Consider the following 25,732-nt stretch of genomic DNA (forward strand, 5'->3'; position numbering starts at 1 on the left):
AGTCCCCCTGGGAAGGGCCGCAAAAACTGTTTTAATTTTATCCATTAACTGGGCTTTTGTATTACTGGAAGTGCGATTGGTGTCTTTTTCAACTGCGCCCCATACAAAATAATCCATGGGGTTAAGGTCTGGGGAGTTTGGAGGCCAAACATTTGGACTGGTGAAGTCGTAGAAATTTTCAGACAACCATTTTTGACTTTTCCCAGAGGTGTGGCAAGGGGCCGAATCCTGCTGCCATACATACGGCCTACCATTGGCTACCCTTGTTATCCAGGGCTTGACTACAGTTAGCAACTCCACGAACAAAGCCCGAATTCCAATGCCAGGGTTCTTCAACACCTGTTCCTGCAGATTTGCGAGGAATTCTGCTGTACGAACGCAATCAGATCGTCTGCTAGGGATCTTTCTTCTTGCTACATCCTCGTAGTCACCATTGCAAGTCTCTAGTTCATGCCTGATTGTTTTTACTGTATTCAGGGAGCATTGGGCAGCAGTCGTAATATCCTTATTTTGATGGCGGGCACGAATCATCATGATACAAGTTATTCTCTTCCATGATTCAGGTGGGTTCCAGCTATCCATCCTTTCTGACATCTTGTATATGAATGAAGAAGGGTCCAAACTTTTAAATGAAGAGAAGTGTGTGTTAATACATGTAACTTACGGAAAAATATAATTAATTATAAATATGTCAAATTTATCCCGAACACCCTGTATATACTTATATACTTATATGTAAATAATCCTTTTGTTACCTATCTTCTAATGTATATTTTATCAAGTTAAATAATAATAATAAAAAATAGCATGTAAGCTGGTTCTTTCTACTCTGTCTTCTCTTAAGACTATATCACTCCTTTAAGATGTTACGTAGTTTTTCTTTTAGCTGTACATGCACTAATTCTAGCATCTTTCCACCATTAGAAACAAACCAGGAACTCTTTAGCGATGTGGGTTCTATTTTTGTGGCAACTTATATTTAAACGTTGCTTCTTTCAGCAGAAACCCACGCAGGCATATTGTCTGAAGTATTGACTATAAGTTTATGTTATATTATTTTTTAATTATCTAGTGCAGAAAGCGCAGAATGAATTCCTATTTGAGTCACACATCTGTGTTTATCCAACTGCTGTTCTCTAGCTAAGATTCTTAGCTTACACATGCACAATTTGAAGGAGGAGGTTGCGTAGCCTATAATTAATGAAAAATATGGTAATAATCTCGGCCTCTAGTAGTAAATATGAAGCCGGTAAATACATGAAATCACTCACTTTGTACAATAGTTCTTTTTGTTTTTTTTAATTTAGCTTTTAAAACTTTTAATTTAATTTTTTTTCATTTAATTTTAATTTTCATTTTATATTAATATAGTAGCTTGTTATTCCGTTTAATGTGTTTTGTAATCGATAATTACATTTTATACGCAATGTTGTTTTTTCCTTTTCCTTCTTAGCTTGCATTTTTGGATATCTGTTTCTTTTCTCCTTGTTTGTGTAATTCAGTTACTTTCACTCTGTTGTAATTATGATGCTATATTTTTACTACGGCGACACAGAAGTTCTCTTTTATTTTATGGTAAAAGATCTTGTCTCGGAGAGAAAATGGTACTCGTAGCTGTCTTTCTGTATTTTGCAACGCATTTGCAACAGTTTCATGTAAAATTATAAGAGCGATCCTCCACTGATTTTGAAGGATATCTATCGACGTCCTTTTATCCGAAAGATCAAAAGGTGTGTTTTATTCAACAATAGAAACTCTAGAAACATGATCTAAATCATAAATAATTTGAAAAAAGAAAAAAAAAATTACATTTTTTTTTGTCAGTGATTGTTGCCTTAAAAAAATTCCTCTGTCAAATGTGCGATGAAATATACTTCTTCAATATCAACATTAGAATTGTTTTTAAATTACAAATTAACATATTTCTTCAAATCTATTCCGAAGACGTTATTAGCTCTAGTATCAGTAAGTCGAATTAATGAACTAACTAGAGAAATCATATAGAGAAATCTCTATCAAGTACCTCGCTTTTATTCCTGAATTCATTCCCAGACAGAAATATCACGTGAAAGTGAATCCGACTGTCAGTAGTTGCAAAGTTATATACATTTCAAAGATAACTTAAATTGACTTCAAAAAACATGATATTTTAAACAATGCATTGTACACTTTGATTTGAATGCTCTCAACTTGATTCTCTGTTTCTGTTCGGCTGTGGAAAGCAACAATTCAAAAATAAATTATTTTAATTTTTGAATATGTGCGATGTGAATACAGAAATAAAGTTATTCAACTTCAGGAAATGATTCTAATTAATTTTTATTTAATTAAAATAATTAAAATTATTTTTAATTATAAATAAGACAGGAAAAAACTACTCATGTGAAGTGCCAGCCTGGTTAGCGTATCCGATCTCCAGACAAAAGGCTGAGAGTTCGAATCCCACCGTGGACATGGATGTTTGTGATTGTCTGTGAAAATACTAATGGTGCTGGTGGGCACCAGATGGCGTTGGGATATATGAGGGAGTTAGCTGTAGTAGTTGGTGGATTTCAATTGTGTAGACGGAGAGTTGTAGATTAGGTATCCTCTCTCGATGAGTCTTTGGAGGTGTCAAGTAACAATAATAAAATTCATTCTTACAAGTTTTTCTTAGTGTCATTTGTTACAATATCATTTGCTGTGGATGTTGGAATAAGTTTGATGTAAACAAGGATTAAGATAAGGTGGATGGCTTGTATTTGAATGGTTTTACGGTGAGGCGTATATTGGTCAGTGAGAGTTCAGAAGTTCAGTGTCACGGATATTAGAATATAATTAGGGGGTTGCAGGTGAGTTTGTCCCGACAAACTAGAGTTTTGTAAGAGAAAGTGATTCTATGATGCTGAATGCAGCACCCCAGATTCTTAACTTTAGTGGGCAAAGGATGAAAATGTTCAATCCTTTTGTATTAGCTAAAATGACTATTAATGTCAAAATTTAATACCGGAATAAAGTCGCTAATAACTATTTAATGTCAGAATAAATTTTAGAATATATTTCACTGAATCACACAGAATGAATTACAAAAATATGCAGTTATGTTCAATCTAGTGTCCGTTTGAAATATGAATATTTGAATTTTTATTCAACTATTTTATGATTTATATATACATCAATAATTTTATTAACACATTTAAACTCTGAGAATGATAGTGGATGGCATGAAGAGCGAACATTTGCTCTTTATATAATTCGGACTTTGGGATCTGTAGAATATGAAATAAAGATAATCATAAACCATGCCATGATGCTTTATAAGCAAACAGTATGTACCTCTTCCTTGAGTTGTTCGAATGTTATCACATGATTTTAAACCCTCTCTCTACCACCAAAATTATCACAAGACAACATAATCACAAGATCATTATCATTACTGCTTATTTGTCAATATAGAATTTTTCATTATTAGGAATAAACGAAACAAGAGAAATAAAAAATGTGATATAAACTAACATTCGTTACTAAAATTTTACAAATGTCTTTGTCTTAGCATACACAAATATTGTAAAACTACTTGAAAGTATTAAAATAGCAAAACGTTACAAACAACTTGCTATTTTGCTGCATAATTTAGTTTAAAATATACCAGTTTGTTTTGCATGAAACAAAAGAAAAATGCATATTGAAGAAATCAATTCTGATATAAGTGACAGTTTTTCCGCTATATTATATCCCTGCATCTGGACTTTATTAATAGCGAAAGTGTTACTTTCTCTCTCTCTCTCTCTCTCTCTCTCTCTCAGGAAAGAAAGAGAGAGTAGAAAAATTACATTTTTTGGAGTGGATAGTAGTCGAAATAAGAAACGTTTTATTCATTTATACATATATAAAGTAACTATTATTGCTTTTCTATTGAGTGGAATTAAGGAGATACACACGGACTGGAAATAAGTCAAAAGACAAACCCCATCGGTAAAGTGCATCGCGGGATGTAACGAGTCATGTGTTTGTAGTCGGTATAAATTGGAGGAACATGATACTCCCAAGTCAGTGCAAGTGTGTCTTAGTGAAATGGATGCTAGAAAGGAACTGACGGAGTTAGAAACCAATGTTGTGATGCAATATTGCAGGCCTATCTGTTCAGCAAATTATTGACAAATTGAGCCATCCCAGGTCAACAATCAGTGATATCATACTGAGATGGAAGCGAGGGAGTCAACTGCAAGTGCTACCCTCATAAGACGACTCACCGAACATGACCGTAGGGTGCTACGAAGGATAATATTAAAAACCCGTTCGTCGGCCGACACGTTGAATGCATAGTTCCGGGCATCGACAGGAAAATGAATCTGCACAAAGAAAAACATTCAGAATCGATGCTCACAACACTCTTTGCACCACTCTTCAGTGGTGCAAAATGCGTGTACAGCGGGAAGCTTAGAAAGCTGTGTTATGAAGTAATGGATCAGTCTACATCCTCTAACCAGAAGATGGACGGATGTAGGTGTGGCGGATGCCCGGTGAACGTCTCTTACCAGAGTGGGCAACCCCAACTATGAAATTCGGAGGTAGTGGTGTGACGGTATGGTCTTGTTTTTTTCTTGGTTTGGCCTCCAGCCTTGTTTGTGGTACCACAAACATTGAACTCCAAGAGGTATTTAAATATTCTGGACAATGCAATGCTTCCTGATTTGTGAGGTTTCTATGGAATTGACCATTCATTTTCAACAAGAAATACAGTGTCATAAGGTTTCTGCTACAGCATTATTAGTGAACATGAACGTCACTCCACTTGATTGGCCTCAATAGAGACCTGATCTCAACCCTAGTAAGCATTCTTAGATGAACGGGGGTATCGGATGAGGTCAAGGAACGTTTCCCCCCCCACAACATTCCAAGACCTCATTACATGCATACAGAATAATTGTCTAAAATTCCCATTGATTGCTACCAAATGCTTGTGGAAAGTATTCCCCGTAGGATTGCAACGCAAGGAGGCCCTACAGCTTATTAAGATGGACGCTAATTGTTGGCGAATTGAGCACAATTCCCAGAAATTCTTTATGTCGCTCAAAGCATGTTTTATTTGCATCAAACTGTTACTTCAATTGATCAGTGATTTTTCTTCCATCATAAAAATTAATGAATTATTTGATGTAATAGTGTAAGAGCGAAACGTAAGTTTACTATTTTAACAGAACATCTCAAGCATTAATGAATATTTGGCATCTTTATCATCTTTTTTTCCCCGATATTTAGTTGTCAGTTGGGTTGATGATGATGGGGGAATTATGACAAAATTATGTCAGTTAATTGTAACTGCGTACTGTGAACTCGTTTTGAACGAACAAAAACCGGAGTTTCTGAAAAAAATAAAATAAAATTTACAACCTCCGTAAGAAACATCCATTTCACTTTCAGTTAAAGAGCACTCATAAATTTCCTCGAAAGCTACAGTACGTTTGTTTTTTTTTTCTTTCTTTCTAGTATAGGCTATCCTTCGCCTGAAAAAGCAATCTCCAACAATTTATTTTATTTATTCATATGGAGTTTCCTCCCTTTCCTCCCCTGTCCCTATTGGGGCGAGTTGAGCCCTCTCATGGGGGGTTAAGTATTTATGGCTGTAGATCCGTGTGTGTTCACGGGGCCGGTTTGCCTGCTTGCGGGATGAAAACCCCCAGATAAACTGGGGGGGGGGACCCTGCTGTCCACGCCCAAGAAGTGAGGATATTGATCCGACGTATCGCAGCAGTTATTACATACAAAAAAAATCCTATCGTTTTATTATTTTGTTATTTTAATGTGATATAAAATTCAAATACTGTATTTCGTTAGTCCCAAATATTGCAATAATATTAAGTTTTTATACTGATTCAAATCCGCCGCTAGGGGGATATTCAGGTCGATGTTACAAGAGATAAATATTTATATGCTCGATAATACTAAATAAACTAATAATGCTAAATCTGTCCAGATTTAGCATTATTGAAAGAACAAATATTCATTAGTGACTAAACTATGCAAGGTTTTTTTGAGAATTGATAAAAACGGAACATCATTTCTTGTATTCTGCTGTGGAAGTTTTCATCTTCACTGAAATTATCAATACATTGATATTGAGCTTATATAGAAATGTGTGTTTTTGCTTTATTGATTTTAGTTATTTTTATCCGTTCATTTGGAAATGATTTTTGTGCCAAATCACACGTAAATCAATTATCGCTATTATTAAATCGACTAAACAGTAACAGTTCTAACTGTAAAACCCACTTTCACCTTTGGGCATTTCACATAAAATGTTCTTAAATTTTTAATTATATTTAAAGTCAGTAAGTATGTAGTCTTTGTGATCAGCCATGCTTTTATTCGAATTAAATTTCAAAAATATGTTGACAAAGAAACAATATTTCACTCAAAGTACAAATATATAAAACCAAATAAGAAACGACTGATAAAAGGCTGAAGTCCACAAATAACGTTTATTATTATCATTATGTTGCATCGAAAATATCACGCTTGTCAGGCAAGTATTCTGGCATTTATCCAAACACTACGACGAAGCGTATACATCGAATTGGAAACACGTTTCATACTTCCCTTTGGCATTGAATAATAATCCAAAGTCTTTAAACCTATCAAGCTGTGACCAAATTACATTGTTTGTCAAGTGCGTTACTCAGAGAATGGAGAGGCACGTTATAAATCTCCTAGACAAGCACTTTAAAGCCTGCGCAATAAGTATATTTCTCATAGTGTTATGTGCGTGTTTCATGCTTTTTCACAAAAAGAGTAGAAAGAAATTACCGCCTGGTCCCACTGGTTTGCCTTTATTGGGATATTTTCCATTTCTAAAGAAAAATGCCCATTTACAGTTGGTCGAATTTTCCAAAAAATACGGCAAAGTGTTCAGGTAAGAAAGTAACATTTCATTGATTAAATTAGCTTAGCATATCCGATCTCTAACCAGCAAGCTGCGAGTATACTTCTCCAAACCTGCTAGCATGAGTGTTTATGTTAGAGGAAATTTTTCTAATCCTTTTTTCGACCGGTTCCCGATTTAATCGATCACTGGCACGGGCAAGAGGGTTTTTCGTCCCTTAAACTCAAGAAAAACGACAGTAGAACCCACATTATTTCATGAATTAAATAAATATATTGTGTTAGGGTTAGGGACCACGAGATGGCGGCACATTTGAGCCGTTTATCTTCGCTGTGTACCGCTTAATTAGTGATAGCCTTGGGCCATCTATCTCTGATTGGTGCCAGTGGAGATTGAACTGCCCACTCAGTCTCCAAAAGTTAGATAGAGCTAAATGGCCTCGCCTACTCCCGTAGACGGGAATAAAAAGGCGTTAGCTGATTTTTATTTTTTTTATTGACTTAGTAAAGTAATAAAATAATGCCAATACACACGACCTGCATTACCATGTCTTGAATAAATAAATTAATTATGTTCTTACAGAAATATAATTTATTTTAAATCATATTAATATTCATGAAATGTCTGTTTTTAAAATAACGTTTTCTTGTGTTCTAGTATGCATATTGGAAGCCGTTATGTTGTCTTTTTAAATGATTATGAAAGTATAAAAGAAGCCCTCACAAAATCGGTTTTCCTTGACCGACCACAACCATCTCTATTAAATCTTCTTCCTGGAAGTAAAAGTAAGACAACACTTATTATTTATTTTGACATATTTGTATTTTGGAATATTAAATTTGGTTCCATTATCGGCTGTTGCATGTAAGAATACACATACGTTTCAATAATTTTATGGACACTAGTTTTCTCTGTATCTATAAATTCTTCTATTTTTGTCAACAGATTTGATTTCTGAAAATGGCCCTGAATGGCAAGAACAACGAAGATTTTCTCTTCACGTTCTTCGTGATTTGGGATTTGGCAAAGGTCAAATGGAAGAGAAAATAAAGGTATTTACATAGCAAAGATCATGGATGCTAATAAACAAATACTTAGCCTAAATTAAAATATTTGTGATAAACTACCTTATTACTGGTAACAATTTGAAATATATCTTCCTTATTTTCAATATATCAGTAAAGGGAAAAATAATTTATTTTGCTGTTTGCTTACAGGAGGAAATATTAGCCTTCGTTAAAGTAATTGAAAATAAAAGTGGAAAGCCTACTGACCTGAAAGATGATATTCTGGCTAGTGCTTTCAACAATATCAGTTCCATGATTTTTGGAAAACAATGGAAAGAGCAAAAAGTAAAGCGCATGCAAGAACTGAATGCAATTGCAGCTGACACGCTCACATCATTTGACATTCCTACATTTTTTCCGAGGCTGGCGCTATTAGCCGTGAAAATTTTACAGTTTTTGCCACTAATGAAAATGTTTAAAGAAGCTAATCAGTTTATAGAGTAAGCATGACTCAATAATTTAAATTATTTAGTTTCTCATAATGTTTATACTTATAAAATCAACGGTGGAAGTATATATACTATGTGCTGATTGTAATTTATTGTTTTTATTATACGATTAAATAATATAAGTCAGACTTTCTTTCGTGGATTTTGATATCTTCAGTGAACATCATATAATATAGTAAAAGAGAAATATTCTTAAAATTTAAGACTTGGGCATTTTTATTAGGGAGCAAATTGAGTCTGTTAAAAGAGTACTGATGAAAATTTCATTTTTTATTAGGGAGGAACTTGAGTCTTAAAAGAGTACTGATGAAAATTTCATTTTTTATTAGGGAGGAACTTGAGTCTTAAAAGAGTACTGATGAAAATTTCATTTTTTATTAGGGAGGAACTTGAGTCTGTTAAAAGAGTACTGATGAAAATTTCATTTTTTATTAGGGAGGAAATTGAGTCTGTTAAAAGAGTACTGATGAAAATTCCATTTTTTATTAGGGAGGAAATTGAGTCTGTTAAAAAGAGTACCGATGAAAATTCCATGGGTAGTTATATTCACAGCTTTCTGGAGGAAATGAAAAAAAGAGAGAATGATCCCGACACTTCTTTTAATGGTACGTATTCAATAACCACATGAATGCTTATTTTAATGTGACTCCCACCTACTAAATGTTTTAGGCCTATAGTACTTTGGGTGAGCTAAGAATTTTGTGTTATTATATTTTTAAAAATTTTAAATGTGTTTTATCACTTTTTTATCTAAAATCTAGCTGGAGTTCCGCTGGAGTGAGTGAAGAGGTAGATAACGGGAGTACGAAAACAGATTTCCAAGTTGTCTACTTAGATGATTTCAATGTTGAACCTAAACTACACTCACTCACCAAACATTATCCATCTATTCTATTTATACTAGATTATATGACAGTACGTGTAAAAGTAGCTAACCGAACATTTCGGGAAGACTGGTAAGAATACAGAAAATAAATATCAGGAAGGTGGCCAAATTTCTGGAGGCAATTGAAAAGCTCAGAAATGGAGGAAAGAGTACCGTTAAAGGAATCAAAGAAGATAAAGCTAACATCAAAATTGAGGATTAGGATATTCTAGATGTCTGGAGGAATTGCTTTGAAAAACTGCTAAACGAAGGAAGCAGTGACAGAACCATAGGAAACTTTTCAAGAGGAATGCAAAAATATCAATGCTTGAAGTAGAAAAAGCCATTAAAACTTGAAATGTGAAAAGGTAGGTAGCTGAAGTAGATTGTATTTGAACCAGAAATGCATAAGCACATAGATGTAAAAGTTTTGTAGTGACTACAGTGCATAATTCAGAGGGTCTGATCAGAAAGTTGAATTCTAGATGACTGGAGAAGTGTCATCTCTTTTTTTTTTTTTTAGATAAGTACTCCTATCTAAAAAAGGGAATAAATCTGAATAGAAGAATTTCTCTACTAAATTGTCTTAGGTACGATTTATGCAAGCATACTTGAAAAGAGGTTGATAATGATTGCGGAAGAGAAATTTTGAGAAGAACAAGCTAGATTCAGGCCAAAGAGAGGTTGTCAAGATTAGATTTTTACTTCACAACAAATGGTTGAGAAATCATGCGAATATGACAAGGATATATACTTTAGTTTTGTAGATCAAGAAAAGGCATATGACAAGTTGCGCTGAGAAAAGCTTTTAAAATACCACAATTATATGAGATAAATGATATATTATACAGAGAAATACATAGCCTATATGTAAGTTGTCAGCCAGCAATTAGAATTAAAAGAAATAGAGGAAGATCGTTTGATGTAAAATCTGGGGAGGGGGGGGTACGACAAGGATGCACATTATCTCCACTCATACTCATCATCCGTATGGTTCACATTATGAAAACTGGCATTAGACGCAATATTATAACTGGACATATCAAACTCAGCTCATTGCTTTATGCAGCTGATGCTGTATTCCTAAACGCATCGCATCTACTGCTAGTCTGGGATTCTTTAAGTAAATTAAATAATAGCTGTAAAAAATTTGGTATGCAAATCACCAATAAAAAGTGCAAAACTATGAAATTAGGCGCGAACATAGAAAACTTTATCTGCATTCTGATTGGAGATCCTGTAGAAAAAGGACAATATTACAGCTATTTAGGTAGAGTTTTTAGTTAAGATAGCAAATTAAATCTGAAAATAGACAATAGAATAAGCACTGGTATGGTGGGTAGCTGGTTGAATAAATTTAATGAAATTGAAGAGAAATTAGCTAAAATACTAAACTAGTTTGAATACAAGACAGTATTCAAACCAGTTTTAAGTTATAGATCTGAGCTTTGGATTAGAAATAAAGCACTTGATCAAAAAATCGGATCAAAGATATTAAAAATTAAGGCATTCAGAAGGAACTGGATATTGTTAGCATTCAAGAATGTCTCAGCAGTCTTAATCTAAGGCGGTAGGGCCACTTAAATAGAATGGGTGAAGAAAGGTTAGCAAAACAAATGTTTGACGCCAAGATGGCAGGAAAGAGGCCAAGAGGAAGGCCAAGGTCTAGGTCACAGTGGTGGCGAACCTTTTTATGTTTTGCTGACGTTCCGGGCAGTTTTTAATAGGGGAAAAATTAATAGAAAATTAATCTAACTTAATTAATTAATTTATAAATTTATAATATATTTATTTATAATATTTTATAAATAATTATTTACAATTTTATTTTATTTTATTTTATTTATAATATTAATTTATATATAAATTTATAATGTTATTCAGTGTAAAATTGATCATTGTATTATTAAATTGATTTTCATTATCTTGGTTTAAAAAAAAAAAACAGTAGTGAGAAAAATATTTATGCATTGTAACTCACCATCGAAGTTAGCTGAGCAAGGGAAGCAGCAGAAGGATGTCAACTTCTCGGAGAAACGCTTACCATATTTACTAGAAAATAACTCGCCCTCGCGTATAACTGGCACCCCTGATTTTACTTTACGAAAAAAAAAGACATCAAAAAGTGTTGCATATACCTCGCACACGACAAATGTTTAAATATGTTCACGTTGAGGCGATAGTAACTCGCTCCCTGCGGTTAACAACACGCCCTCCCCAACAGCCATTATACTGCATGTGCAAGAAAAACCAACTAGTTTTATTGTATCCCTGATTAAGGTACTGAGGCTTTTGCAGTCTGTGTAATATATTTCTCAAAAACAGTGCAATTAGAGACAGCTAGAATAAAACGGCGCTAACTGATGAACCACATGTCCTCTCGCACAGAAACTGAGCTGTATGGACTCAAGCAAAACTATATGTTGCACCGGAAACACAGTATCTAACTAAAAACCCTTCTCCAATTTTTCAATTACTTGAAATAAGTGTTTGTTTAATTGCATTTGAAATTCTCCACTTCATTATGACAGGTCACAAAGCCTAACTTCAAATAAAATTCTACCACGAAATGCAATATGCCATGTAATGCATGTGTGAGTTCCTGTGCCAGCTCAAACGCAAACAAGCAGCAATGAAATTCAACCAAAGATTGAAACTTTGTGTGAGTTGAGCCCACCGATAAAGAGAAGTTCTGTGCAGAACAATAAACGATACCCTGTCGTGAATGTGTTAAACTAAGAAATATATAGTGAATGTTGTTATGATAGTTTCACATGTTATGGAATTCGGTTGAAGAGAATTAGCATTTCAACTCAATAATTGTAGGTTGCCTTTGTCTTTGGGTCGCGCGACCTTTTGTTATTACCGCACCAATCATATGCACATCTTCATAGCTCCTCTCTCGTGTAAAACAAAATTTAACTTGTACGTATTGCAACAATTGAAAAGAAGGTTGAATAATTTATACGTGTATAAAAGGATATCACCTGTAAATCGTTGACGTGCCAGCAAATTTTTCGGACGTACCACCTCTAGCACGCGTGCCATAGGTTCGTCATCTATGGTCTAGGTGAATTGATTTGGTCAGAAGTGCTTAGAAGCAAGAAATGTTAGTTATGATAAGATCGGACTGATGACATGTAATAGATTAATTTTGAGGAAAATAGTGGATAAGAGATTAATAATAATGTAGACTTAATCATGTAGTGCTGTAAAAGTAGCCTGAAGTTCCCTCCAGAATAGACATTAGGAAATTGTTGATGATGCATTTTTAATAAGACAAAACTTGGAACTTTCAGTCAAGAAGGGATATATGTGGAACTAAAAAAAAGAGGGGGGGACTACTACTATATCTGTCTGCAAAGGGAACGATGTTAGTAATGCATGGGGATAGTGAAGGGATATCTGTTGGAAGAAATATCAAACTGTACACTAAGATCAGGGGATTAATTAAGTAACAGTTAGATGGATGAGCAGGAACCAAAAATGTACTACAGAATATATATCCGAAGAGGTATATCATTTTGTGATCATTAAGTGGAAAACGGGCTACGGAAGGATAACATTGACGAGTGTTGATTGATGACATTGATTGATGACAGAAGAGCCTCCTTAGCTCAGTCGGTATAGACGAAGCTCTTTGGTCGGAAAGACCTGGGTTCTATTCCCGTCAGTGACGTGAGGAACCTTTATCTGGTCTCATTCGACTAAAGATGCATTAGCCCGTCTCATACGGAGGTAGGTAGGGGGGTTTCACCCAGAAATTCGGGTTTTTCGTCCCCCAGAATAGGCAAACCTGCCCAGTGAACTCATATGGATTACAGTCATGAATACATCCCAGCCATATGCCGATCTCGAGCCCAGATAAAAGTGGGGGTTTGGGGAAAGCAATGTTGAACTACCCTGTAAAAATCTCACCAGGAATACTTTGTGGGCAATGCCTACAAAAGTCACCTACGGTCGGAAACGACTGAAAGGGAAATCCAGGTTGATGACAGTGAGGCGACTGATGCATTGGAAATAGGTTGCTGAAAGCCTACTATGCAAGCGTATATCATCCAAGTTAAGATACTGCCTTGACAATGACAGATGTGAGAATGGAGGCTAATGAATTAAAGCTACTTAGAATATTGAAAAAAAAAAACCCTCATTGCTTACAGAGATGTAGAATTAAATAGGATATCAGTTCGAGTTTTACGAACTAATATGGGAGGCAATTGGCAGTCCCAATGAAGAGGTTGTTTCATTTTAGTTTCAACTCTAAGAAAGATTCCAAGAAAGTGTAAAAAGGAAAAATAACTTTGCATAAGAGAAGCTCTGAAACTACAGTTGCAAGTTATAGACCACTCACTATACAGTGATACCCCGAAGTTACGCGGTATGTGGGACCAACGAAAAGCGCGTAAGTCGAATTCGCGTAACTTGGGGTATAATTTTGCATGTAATTTATATATACAAACATACAATTGGGACCAAAGGTTTACAAAAACACCTATATTTTTTAAGAAATATAATCATAATTGTAGTTTTTTGTACATAAAAAAAAGAAAGTTATTTCGATGTCGATTGTTTCATAAAATCTAGTAGATTCGTCTGACAGCATAATGTCTTTTTCTTGTCACGCAAAATTTGTTCATAGCAAGCCAGTGATTTTTTTTAATTTCTTGCCTTGTGGCTACAATTCGTTCCTCATTAGAATCTCTGTCCTCCGAAATCTGTAAACCTTTCTTAATTAATCTGAGATCTTCTGTTAATTTTGCAATTGTCATGTGCTTTTCTGGTAAAACTGGATCTGAGGTTTCGGTCTCTTCAGTAGCGCTTTGCTTACGCATCTCTATGGAGCTCATCGATTGTAAACTCCTTGTTACGCGAGTCTAACAGCTCGCTGACATCTTCACTGTCGACTTCTTAATTTAATTGCCTCGCAAGGTTGACAGCTTCTTCTATTGCCTCAGCAACTTGATCAGTTTCTGGCAACATTTCCGTTTCGCATGTAAAAAAGGATGGATAAAGTTTTTACCAGACACCATTCAAGGTGTTTTGGGAAATTTCGCTCCAAAAAATCTCCGATAATCCTTACAGCATCTAAAACATTAAACTGTTTCCAAAACTCTTTAACAGACAGTTGCTCATTTTGCCTCATAGCTTCATTCAGACTTGCAAACGAACGCCGTGTGTAGTACGCTTTGAATCTTTTGATAACTCCTTGGTCCATCCATTGAAGTAAGCCGGTGTTATTTGGAGGTAAGTAAACAACTTTTACACGTGGATCAAAATCAATTAAAGTTGCAGGAGGGTGACCAGGTGCATTATCAATAATGAGCATAACTTTAAACGGAATTTTTTTAAACTGGCAATAACGTTCAACTTTAGGTATGAAGTGGTGACCAAACCAGTCTTCAAAAATAGAAGCTGTCACCCAAGCTTTAGAATTTGACTTCCAAATCACTGGCAAGCCAGCTTTAGATTTTTTTTTCTGAGTTCTTGGATTTTCGGAGCGATAAATTAAGAGAGGTTTTAACTTGCAATCAACAGCTGCATTTCCACCAAGCATTACTGTCAACCGGTCTTTGGAAGCCTTAAAGCCAGGAAACGTTTTTTCTTCACGTTTCCTGGCTTTAAGGCTTCTCTTAGGCATCTTTTTCCAGAACAAGCCGGTCTCGTCTACATTAAATATGGTTTGACTGCAATAGCTGCCTTTCTCGATGATAGCCTTAAGTCTCTCAAGAAAAGCAGACGAAGCCTCTTTATCCGATATTAAATCGGATAAAATCGTTCAGACGATTTTAAATCGGTTGAACCAACCGTTACTGGCCACGAAATTTTCTTCTTTGGCCGCTTCTCCAGCTTCTACTTCTAGCCTCTCAAAAATCAGCTTGGCTTGGCTATATATCGTCGTTTGATCAACTGGGCAATTTTTTGCTCTCATTTGATTATCACACCATAATTTAAGCATCGTTTCCATCTCACCAATAATCCCATGACGTTTACGAATTATGCCTGAATTCAATGATTGGGCATTTTTCTCAGCAGCGAGAATTCTTTCTTTATATTTCATGAATCTTCTTACTTTGGATTCCTGTAGATCGAACTTCTTTGATAACTCACAAATTTTCATTCCGCCTTCAAAATCCTTAATAATGTTGAGTTTTGTTTCCAAAGTCAATGTTTTTCTTTTCGAACTTGCTTATTTTGGATGACATTATTATTTTTTATGTGATTTTTTAGACTATAAAAATCGTGTATGAATGGAGACCGCGCGAAACACGTGGGTGCTTGTTCAAGCATGTGCGACACTGGCGAATGCGGCCAGCGCGGAAAGATACGACTAGTGGTCAGGCGTGACGGGAATACGTACATATAAGAAACCGCGTAAGTCGAGGTGTTACTGTATCAGGAATGGTGGTAACAGTACTACAAAAGTTGGTCATAGAGAAAATCCGTAATTGATGAATAAAAATATGATATTCTGTGAACTTTGGTATGGGTTTCCTAACTTTTTATAACAGAGTGACAGCTGAGTTGATTAAAGTGAATGGATACAGGATAATACTGATAGATTTTGCAAAGGAATTTGACAGAATTCCAGATACCATATAGAACTCTCTTATGTAATGTAGAACAATGGGAATAGATATGAAACTCGTTCTATGTATAGGACTGATATGACTGATAGACAGATGCCAAAATGTGGTATATGAAACATTAATCTAGGAAGGACGTGCCGCAGAGCTGTATGCTTTGACCACTACTGCTTAATTTGTACGTAGATGGTACAAAAAACAATTTGAAATGAAATAGAGTATTTAGTTGTTTGATACGTAAAATATGAGTAGAAATGCATTTATTTTTTACATCTCTTTTTCATTGTATGATTTTTTTCATTTTTGTCATTGTTCAGTTTCCTCTCATTTTATCCAAACATCTGCTGAAACCAAATAATCGTTATAATTTTTATTAGAATGAGAACTTTCATTCTAACTCCACTGCAAATCTCCCCTCTGATCCCCCAATCGAAGGACTGGTCCTCTAAAAATGTTCATTAAGTGCATGATAAAAAACGCTGCATATTTTCAATAGCTCCAGTCAAACACCCAGTTTTCTACTTTACCTAAAGTTAAGTAGGAAACAAGTGTAAGAAAATTATCAAAAAATCCAGAGTATACATCGTAAGGCTGGTGAGCGTAACGCTTACCATTCCATGTTTCGTCACCCTCTTTCACATCTTGATGGTACTATGGTAACATTAACTGAAGGTAAGTCTGACATCAATCTCTCGGCATTAGTGTTTTTCATCCCACTCTCATTTCGTGTAGTACTAAAACGCTTCAAACTTCAAAGTCTTCGATAACCGATGTATTAAGCCTATCGCCTTACTCGATTAAATCAGGGTAAAGATAACTTAAAGAATTTCAGTGCTTTCAAACAGAATCCTTCCTTATTGATCTTAAAATTATTTCATTATATGCTTTACCTTTCTGACTTCATTCCACATCACATTTCTCGTCTTAGTATTGTAAGAAGTGATCTCCATTAGTCAACTGTAGATCTGTTAGAGGAAAAACTGATTCCAATCCTCTTCAGCTCATGTAAAGCTTGGTGGGTTATTTTTTGTTCAAAACTATTTCCCCTTCTGCTTAATTCCCAACAGTTTACAAATCCAATCAATCGTAGAATATTATTCTCATAATTAGGGGATACACACCTGAAATTTCTATAAGAATTTTTGATTATATACAAAAGAAGAAATTTGTCTAAGAGATTACCCCTCTTTCATGGACTCTCCATTGTCTTCTTTTATAAGTTATTAATGGTCGTTGCCCCGCAGAACCGGCCACACCATTCTCCCGATTTATTCGAATCATGCAAGATCAGGTTCACTTTACCCACTGGTCTATTATGCATACACATTCCAGTTTCAATCATATAAGAGGGGTGGGGAGTTTGGAAATTTCTGATAAACACCTAGAACAAAAGTGATATTAAAGCAACTGATGTAACACAAGAAAGAACATACGATGATATGAGAATATAAGAACTTATATTGCCTTCATAACTCTGCTACTAGAATGTTCTATCTTGTGGTTATATTAGTTTGCTTTAATATCATTTTTGTTCTAGATGTTTGTCAGAATTTTCTCGGAACCACCCTCGTAATTCTAATCTCTCATTTTCTTTCTTCACTTCTATACCATTGTTCTTTGGAACATCCCTCTCCAAAATGTTTTACCTAGTAAATACAATCTCCACCCTTTTTATGAAAATCAATAGAATCCTTCTTCGCCACTTATTCACATACTACATTGTTATATTACAGGTCTTGTGACCTCTCTTGTGTAGGGTCAGAAATTAATAAATAAAAATAGAAAAATAGTTAAAAACAGCCTTTTAAAAATTTTCCTTATCTTTAAATAGAAAATATGCTAAAAGGGAATGTAACAGCATTGCTTGGTGCAGGAAGTGATACTACGACAACAACAATTCAGTGGTGTCTTTTAACCATGGCAGCATTTCCAGAAGTGCAAAGACGAGTCCAGGCTGAAATTGACGAAATTATCGGTAAGGAAAGGATGCCATCATGGAATGACCGGTTGTATCTTCCATACACACAAGCAACATTACTGGAAGTATCTAGATGCCGGCCGAATTTTCCATTGAATCTGCATAGAGCGTAAGTTTTTTTTATTTTATTTTTAAGTTTACTTAATAAAGCAAAGAAATGTGTCAGGATTAATTTACTAGTAATAGTTTATTATATTTTATGACATGTCATTTGATTATGGAAATTGTTTAACTGCCAAAAACTAGTTGAATGTACGAGATAACACAGTAGTTGACCTATCTAGAGAACTGACAACTTCAGTAGAATTTGCATTTTGGTAGAAAGTAAGAGATTTGGTATGTAAAGCAGAAGTCAGCAGTAGGTAATGTGTGACAGTTATAGTGGTTAAAGGGTGTTATGCAAAGAAATCGCTTTAAGCATTTGAAATAACAATTCAATAGCGATTGAGAGAGACAGAGAGAGGTTATAATATGTATGGTAGATTACAAGAATATTTTTGGAGTGTGTGTATTCTTGAACATATTAGAGTAAGTGATTTCAATATAGTAATATCTAAGATAAATGACAAAACACCTGAATTGTTCATGTTATTGAGTGCAAATGAATGAAATTTTTTTTAAAACTATGGACGATTATTAGCTCTTATACGAAATGCTATGCCTAGAGTATAAAATTTGAATTTCTTGTAATATCCAGATTTGACAGAAGGAATCCATAACACAGTAGTCGATTCATTTAAAGAATGGAGACTTTGGTTTTATAGAATTCTAAATTAGTTTATGCATGGCATATGGTTGTTGTTTTGTTAGATTATTGGATCAGATTTTAATAAGTAGAAAGGTTTGATGGCAACGATATCCTTCTAAATATTGAGAATCCAACGAGTCCATTAAGGTAATAAAATATCTATCTTTATAAAAACTTTTAAAAACGACATCCATGAAATTAACAGCAACTGATTGCTCTTTTGGATGCAACTTACTGCAAGTAATAATGCGAAAAATGTTCACATTACACTAGAGGAAAGTCGACATTACAGTGTACGAGAATGATATCGCACTCTTAGTACTAATATATAAAATTCAAATCATAATCCTGAAGAATATGCACATGTTTAACTGGACAAATAATTAAACATCGTAAAATAAACTTCTCGATACAATCAGCTGAGAATGTTGCAAATAATCGGAAAGATTTTATAGATATGCAGGAATAGATACGGACAGCAGAAACGAATTATGCACAAAGAGTTCATCTTAAATCATTTTGAATGACTCAGCTGTAGTCGCAGAAGAAAGAAATAAATACTTTTCAGGTGTATGTGTGAATGCTGAACAGCTAGAAAAGAAATACTGCTTGACGGATAAAATTTACCTAATAACATAATACAGGGAAGAAATTCGTGATGTCTCTTGGCACGTGATAAAGGTTGGAAGTAGGGATAATATCTCTTAGATTCATTAGCTGGTCTAATCTCTCCCAACCGATAGGTACGAGTTTCGAATCCTGCCTCGGCATGTATGTTTGTTTTTAGGTGGGAGATGAACTTCATCGCTCGGTTTGATTTGGCTTATTTAGATTTACGGCCGAAGCAACTCAGGCTATGAGGCCAGTGTATTGTGTATGCCAATTGCGTTCATCGCTCGAAGTGAGAACATCGCCTCGCTTATTGGAGAGACTAGAAATGACTTTGAGCACATTGGTTAGTAGTTACATATTCATCTTGATATAACTCGAAGTTACATCAAGGTAAATATGTACATGAAGTTATCTTTCCTGATGAAAAGCCAATAATGATAATAATAATAATAATGATCATACGAAGTGTAATCGCTGATACAAGAAAATCAAGGAACCGATTTATTAAATCCTACACTAAACTCTTAATCTGATTATTGTTTCCATAATAAGCACAGGATCAGAGATAGTATAGCAACTGTTTTCTGATGAAATACTTAATATATTTAATCAAAACTAGCTTTCATTTTATCTGTATAAATATTAGGGTAATTCCAAATGTTAACCTCCTAGTATAGAACCGAACTTTTAAAAGCCATATAGTAATAAACGACGAATTATATTTCATCGCCCATTATGTTGCCAATAAGCCAATAAACACCGATAGATATCCTTATTATAGGTCTGACCTGAAAAAATTATTGTGTCAATCGTAACATAAATTATTTGGAAGTAAAGTAAGTTATTTGGGCTTTTAATTAAAATATAACCTTTAACATAATTTCATGCCTATCGATGAGTTGTATAAAAGAATCAAATGCAGTAGTTTAAATCTTTATTATAAATACCAGCTAATTCCAGGAAAAGGCTGTGAATGAAATTTACGTATATATATACAAAATTATTTCATGCTGTTATTAATTTTGTTTTAATGGCGTTGTGTTTTAATAACTTAAAAATTCAAATTAGAAAACAAATTCATGAATACAATGTATATAGTAAACGAGATGTGTTTAAAATTTTAAAATATTTAAAACTTTTTGAAATGATCAATGATAGGTATTACCAGATATGTTACGTAAAATCTCTGCATTTGTGTTCTGTTTAATAGAGCATCCGAAGATTCAAAAATAGGAGGTTATGATATTCCTAAACAAACTATAGTTGTCGCTAATTTTTGGGCTGCAAACTACGATCCAAAATATTGGAAAAATCCAGACATATTCGATCCAGAGAGGTTTTTATCTTCAGATGAGAAAACAGTAACGAAGCCAGAATGCTTGCTTCCATTTTCTATGGGTAGGCATTGATTTAAATTAAATAATTAGTTGGATTGCTTTAAATTAAATTAAAATAAATATCGTTTGTAGAATAGGCATATTATATTATTTAGGTATATTTTTTACATTCAGTAAATTTTTATGTTCTTTGAAAGTTTATTATACCCAACTCCAAATGTACCGAAACAGTCACTTATCTTCTTCACGGAACAACACATGCCATATGAAAAATAAATTTTAGTTGTATAATTATTGTTTCAGTAAAGAATTAATTTCTTCTTATCCTTATCTTTATTCTTTCTTCAATTATTATGAAAACTCATAAATGTTTTTATTATTTAGGTAAAAGATCGTGTCCCGGTGAAAAGATGGGCCTTGTTTCAGTTTTTCTATATTTCACATCACTTATGCAACAATTTTTTGTCAAATTACCAGACGGAGAAGTGGTTGATTTTGAAGGACAACTTGCATTAACCTTGAAACCAAAGCGCCAAAAATTATGTCTTGTAAAAAGAAAATGAAACTCAATGAAAGATGCATTCATGTTAATTGAAACCGAACAAGCTGCTGTAACCAAGTCTTTTTTTTAATTAAATGTGAATGCCTATTTTAAAAGGGATTATAATACAAAAATTGTCACAAATCATGAAGAAGGTAATATAATATTTTTATTTTTGATTAATATTTGGCTCTTTATAGCACAAGATGTGACATGATTAGGGAATGACAACAAATTTAACAAATTTGCAAATAGATTCGACTCTGGTTAATCGGGGACCGTTTATTTGGGATAAACATTGAACTACAGAAACAAATCGAGAATACAACCCAAAATGGCCGCTTTATCGGGACAATTACTGTAGATGGCGCACGTGTAGTGAGTTGCATAGAACCTGTTGACATCAGTCAGCGCCTGGATACAGAGTAGAGAGGATGGGCTTATCTTGACAGTGTAACGATTCTACTTACAGTGACTATTAAGTAGTGTACTTTTCATTAAAACAAGTGTGTGTATTAATTTTTTAGTAAAAAGTGTAACAGTTTAATTTTTTTTATAAGGCCCCCTGCGAAGATGAGGAAAGATCTAACCAAAGCAGATAAAATCGTCTTACTTGACAAAATAAAAAGCCAACCATCAAACAACCAGTCATCATCACCTGACAGAGATAACCGGTGTTCCAAAATCTAATATTGCCGATTTCTCAGGCCAGCAGGAAAAATTGCGAGAAGAATGGGCATCGCACGATGGACAACAGGGAAAAATCCCAAAAATGGAAACGTCAAGGATCTAGATGTTGAAGAGGCTCTCAATCAATGGTTCTCTATTGTAACTATACGAGGCGTGCGTGTTAACGGTCATACGTTAGAAACCAAATCGGAAGATTTAGCTAAAAATCTGAGCCATGTTAGCTTTAAAGCTACAAATGGTTGGTTATCGAGATGAAAAATCAGACACGAAATAAAATTGAAAAAGGCACACGGTGAGGACAGTGCTGATACTGCGAGCGCTGGACAGTGAAAATCAACTAAACTACTCGAACTGCTGAAAAGGTTTACATGTTATAAACTTGCAGCACTGTCATGTGCATGCAAAGCAATGATCGGTTATCGTGTTGTGCTGCTGTAACATGTCGGGAAGTGACAAACGGAAGCTGTTTGTTATCGGAAAAAGCGCCAAGCCTCGATGCTTTAAAGCACTTAGAACAGTTTTCTCGTTCTATATTATGCCAACAAGAATTCCTGGATGACTTCCGAGATTTTTCAGGAATGGCTAATGAGCTGGGATGCAGAATTACAACGAAATTCAAGAAAAACTCTTCTGCTTCTGGATAACTTGCGGCACACCCTCGATTAGATTGTTTGGAAAACATTCGACTTGATTTTCTTTCTGATAACATCGCGTCCCTGATACAGCCACTGGACATGGAAATCATAAAAAAATTGAAGACATTCTATCGCGGAGGTTAGTATCCTACATCCTTGAAACAATTGAAGAAAATCGACTGACGTCATCTTCAACGGGGAAAGAAATCAGGGTAAAGGTTACCATTTTACAGACAGTCATACAATTTATTGCATATAGGATAGGATGAGCTGGCAACAAAACAATTCTAAACTGCTTTGCTCCTGTGATTTCAAGAATTCAGATCAGGAAATGCCAGATTCGACTGATAATGAAAATGAAATCATTTTAGAACTGCAACACGTCAGAAACTACAAAGATTTTTTTATGCGTTGATGTTACAATTGATGTTACGTCATGTTAAATGAAAATGAAGATTGTGAACAAATTGCAACAAAACACCTAAAGACCCCGAAAGCCAAGTCAAGTAATGAGGATGACACACCTGAACAAGCGAGTGACTAACGAGGAAGCCAGGAAATTTATTGTGAATTAAGACGCTACTTTATGCAAGAGGAAAATGAAGACACTCCTTTATCTGAATTAGATATCTGCGTAGATTTTGTTCAGTTGCAGTCTAGAAAGGTAACACGTCAGGGTAAACTCGACAAATTTCTCCGACTAAAATTTCCCATTCTTCATTCCCCTTGAAATTTCAAAATTTGCATATCATTCAGTTTCTTACCTTTTAATCGTAACAGCCCAACTCAATTAAATTCCCGCTCAGTACCGGTTTCGGAATTAATCCATTTCGAAAATCAGACTCCTTCCGTTCCAACGTTAACACTCCCATGTTAACGTTAACATGGGAGTGTACGGAGACTGCAGCGGATGCATTATTGCGTTAGCGGGCACCTCGTATCCTTGCGCAAATGTGACGTACCGGAAGGGGACTGAAACGGAATTTATGCAAATTTGACGTCACGGTGAATCGACCACACCGATTCCGCCGCATGCAGACGGTCGCTGCAGGGGTTGGGAGTAATGCGCCCGACCACATGGGTGGGTTGGAGCGAATCTGCGAGATTTAGGGAGCTGGATATCGGGAAGGTTTGTTGGGATGTTCTAAATGAAATTTTTGGGTATACGGAGGGGAGGGTCTGGGGAATCCATGAATGTGAAGTTTGTTACCAGATTTTCCCCTCATCTGTGAGCAGATGAATTGGGATTAGGATGAAAGATAAAAGTTGTTGTAGGGCGAGACTGTGGGCTCACGAATGGGGATGACAGATAAAATATAAAAGTTGCTGTGTGAAGATGAAGGTGGTATCATCGAGACGGTGCTGAAACTCCCATTCATCTGCCACTGGTACCAAATCCGCTCATTCATCTGCTTAAAAAGGACATGTTAGTTCTAAAGAACTAGTGCAAATGCTGTTGTAAAAGTAACAACACCACAGTCCCCTGCAATTGCTGTACCTCTTTTCGTATCGTTGTGTGTGTGTGTGTGGGGGGGGTGAATTCTTCTATGTGAGCCTTCATTTTAGAATTAGAATTTTTTGAGGGTTGTCGCCGGATGTTCATAACTTGTCCATTAAATTGCCATACATCCAAAACACATGCAAAGCCTACAAATACATTTTCAAACACACCAACTGCAAATTAGTTTTCGCCTGAACCAAAAATTTGCAACACTTCTAAAACCTAAAATATCTCATATACAAAGAAAGAGAACGAAAAAAAAGACATCGTCTCACATTTCAATTGCTGTAAATAATGGACAGAAAAGATTTTTTTTTCTTTTTTAAGAAAATTAAAATTACAAATACTTTTTAAGAGTAAATATACCGTATCTTTTTTCGTGATGGTCAACTGCGTCCATCCCCCTTCTGGACGTCACATGCGAACGAAGAGGAGGTGCCTGTTCACGCATTGGTGCATCCGCAGCAGTCACTCGTAGACTTCCAGGTTACAGAAACGACCGTCGGTGAGGACAGAGTCCGATTGAAGATATTCATTAAATCGAAAACTAAGAATTCTTCAAAATTCCAGTTGGTTGTGCGGTAAAATAGAAAACATAAGTATTGTCTGCGATGCAATTCTGAATTTTATCGGGGGAATGAAAAATGGGAAATCGTAACCATTTCTCCAAAATAATTGTTAGGGAAAATATGCTTCATTGATAGATACCGACGTATAATTAACTTGTTTAGGGATACTTATATGTGTGCAGGTTTAGTTTTCTTAAATAAAAATATCGTTAACAAAGGTATACTGAAAGTTTGTCTATTTTAAAACATTTTTAACTTTTTGATGTTTTATCTTAGCTTCTAAATATCTGTGATATTTTAGCTTCTTCCATAAAATTTCGCATAATTGGGGCAGCCGCTTAACTGGAAAAACAAAGTGTTCTAGTCCCGATGCTTCCCAAGTAACCGGAATCTACTGTATTCCAAAATGGAGTGGACAATAATATTTTCACTGGAAAAAACAAATATCAAAATTTAGTTCAGCTGCACATTTTTCTAATATTCAAAGCTAAAAATTCGTGGGTCCTCCTCTTGCTTTTATTACAGCTTGGCATCCGCAGGACAGTGACAAAATTAATTTTTTGATGGATGCAACTTTCAATTCATGGTTCCATATCCTTATAATGGCTTGTTCTCATGTAATTCAGTCTCCATTTGGTACCACAAATTTTCAATGGTTACTGAATAGAGTATTCATTGAGACACTTATTAACCTCAACAAAAATTAAAGTGTTTTTCTTTTATAAGTACTAAGAGCTCAATTTGCATGGTGCATTTTAGGATTGTAAAGCATACTCTATCTTGTGGAGTAGACCAGAGGTCGGCAACCTTTTCACTAAAAAAGGACACTTCAAATGGCTGGCTTATGACAAAGAGCATTTTACCTTAATTTTGCTGGATGGGAAGTTGTAAGCTTAAAGTATATTCAATGCATATTTATTTTAAATGAATGTATTAATACAAAATTCTATTTACAAACTTAAGTATGTACTTCAAAAAAAGAAAAAGAGAGAAAAAAAAGCATTAATGTGATACTTGGCATTACAGATATTCAAACTTATTATTAGTATAACATGAGAATCGGTCAAAATTAGAATCGTTGAGCCGTGATCGATACTTGGATTTCAAATATTTCTTATTTCAAAGAAGAGATTCACGTGAATATGTCGAAGCACAGTAAGAATATATTTTAAGAGCACATTTTTCTTAATAAGGGATGGCTATTTTTATCAACTAAATCCCAGAATGTTTCATCATTTTCATGATCTTGATATTAACATTATATCATTTTTATATTTAAAATTTATAATTCCAA

General features: G+C 34.8%; 1 protein-coding gene across 1 annotated transcript in view; it reads left to right on the forward strand.

The window, feature by feature from the left end:
* The first annotated feature begins 6,655 nt into the window (after positions 1-6,655).
* The window catches only part of LOC150101514 (uncharacterized), a 41,733-nt gene continuing 22,656 nt past the window's right edge, over positions 6,656-25,732 (forward strand). The window contains exons 1-8 of the mRNA XM_090400819.1: positions 6,656-6,892; positions 7,520-7,647; positions 7,808-7,914; positions 8,080-8,369; positions 8,868-8,983; positions 17,659-17,914; positions 20,376-20,563; positions 20,887-21,064. Of these exons, the coding sequence (XP_090256945.1) occupies positions 6,666-6,892; positions 7,520-7,647; positions 7,808-7,914; positions 8,080-8,369; positions 8,868-8,983; positions 17,659-17,914; positions 20,376-20,563; positions 20,887-21,064 (1,490 nt within the window). The 5' untranslated portion in view covers positions 6,656-6,665. The remainder of the gene's footprint in view (positions 6,893-7,519; positions 7,648-7,807; positions 7,915-8,079; positions 8,370-8,867; positions 8,984-17,658; positions 17,915-20,375; positions 20,564-20,886; positions 21,065-25,732) is intronic.

This window comes from Typopeltis vanoorti, chromosome 11 (assembly GCF_054136105.1).
Source record: "Typopeltis vanoorti isolate ZY-2024b chromosome 11, IOZ_Tvanoo_1.0, whole genome shotgun sequence".
Classification (NCBI taxonomy): domain Eukaryota; kingdom Metazoa; phylum Arthropoda; class Arachnida; order Uropygi; family Thelyphonidae; genus Typopeltis; species Typopeltis vanoorti.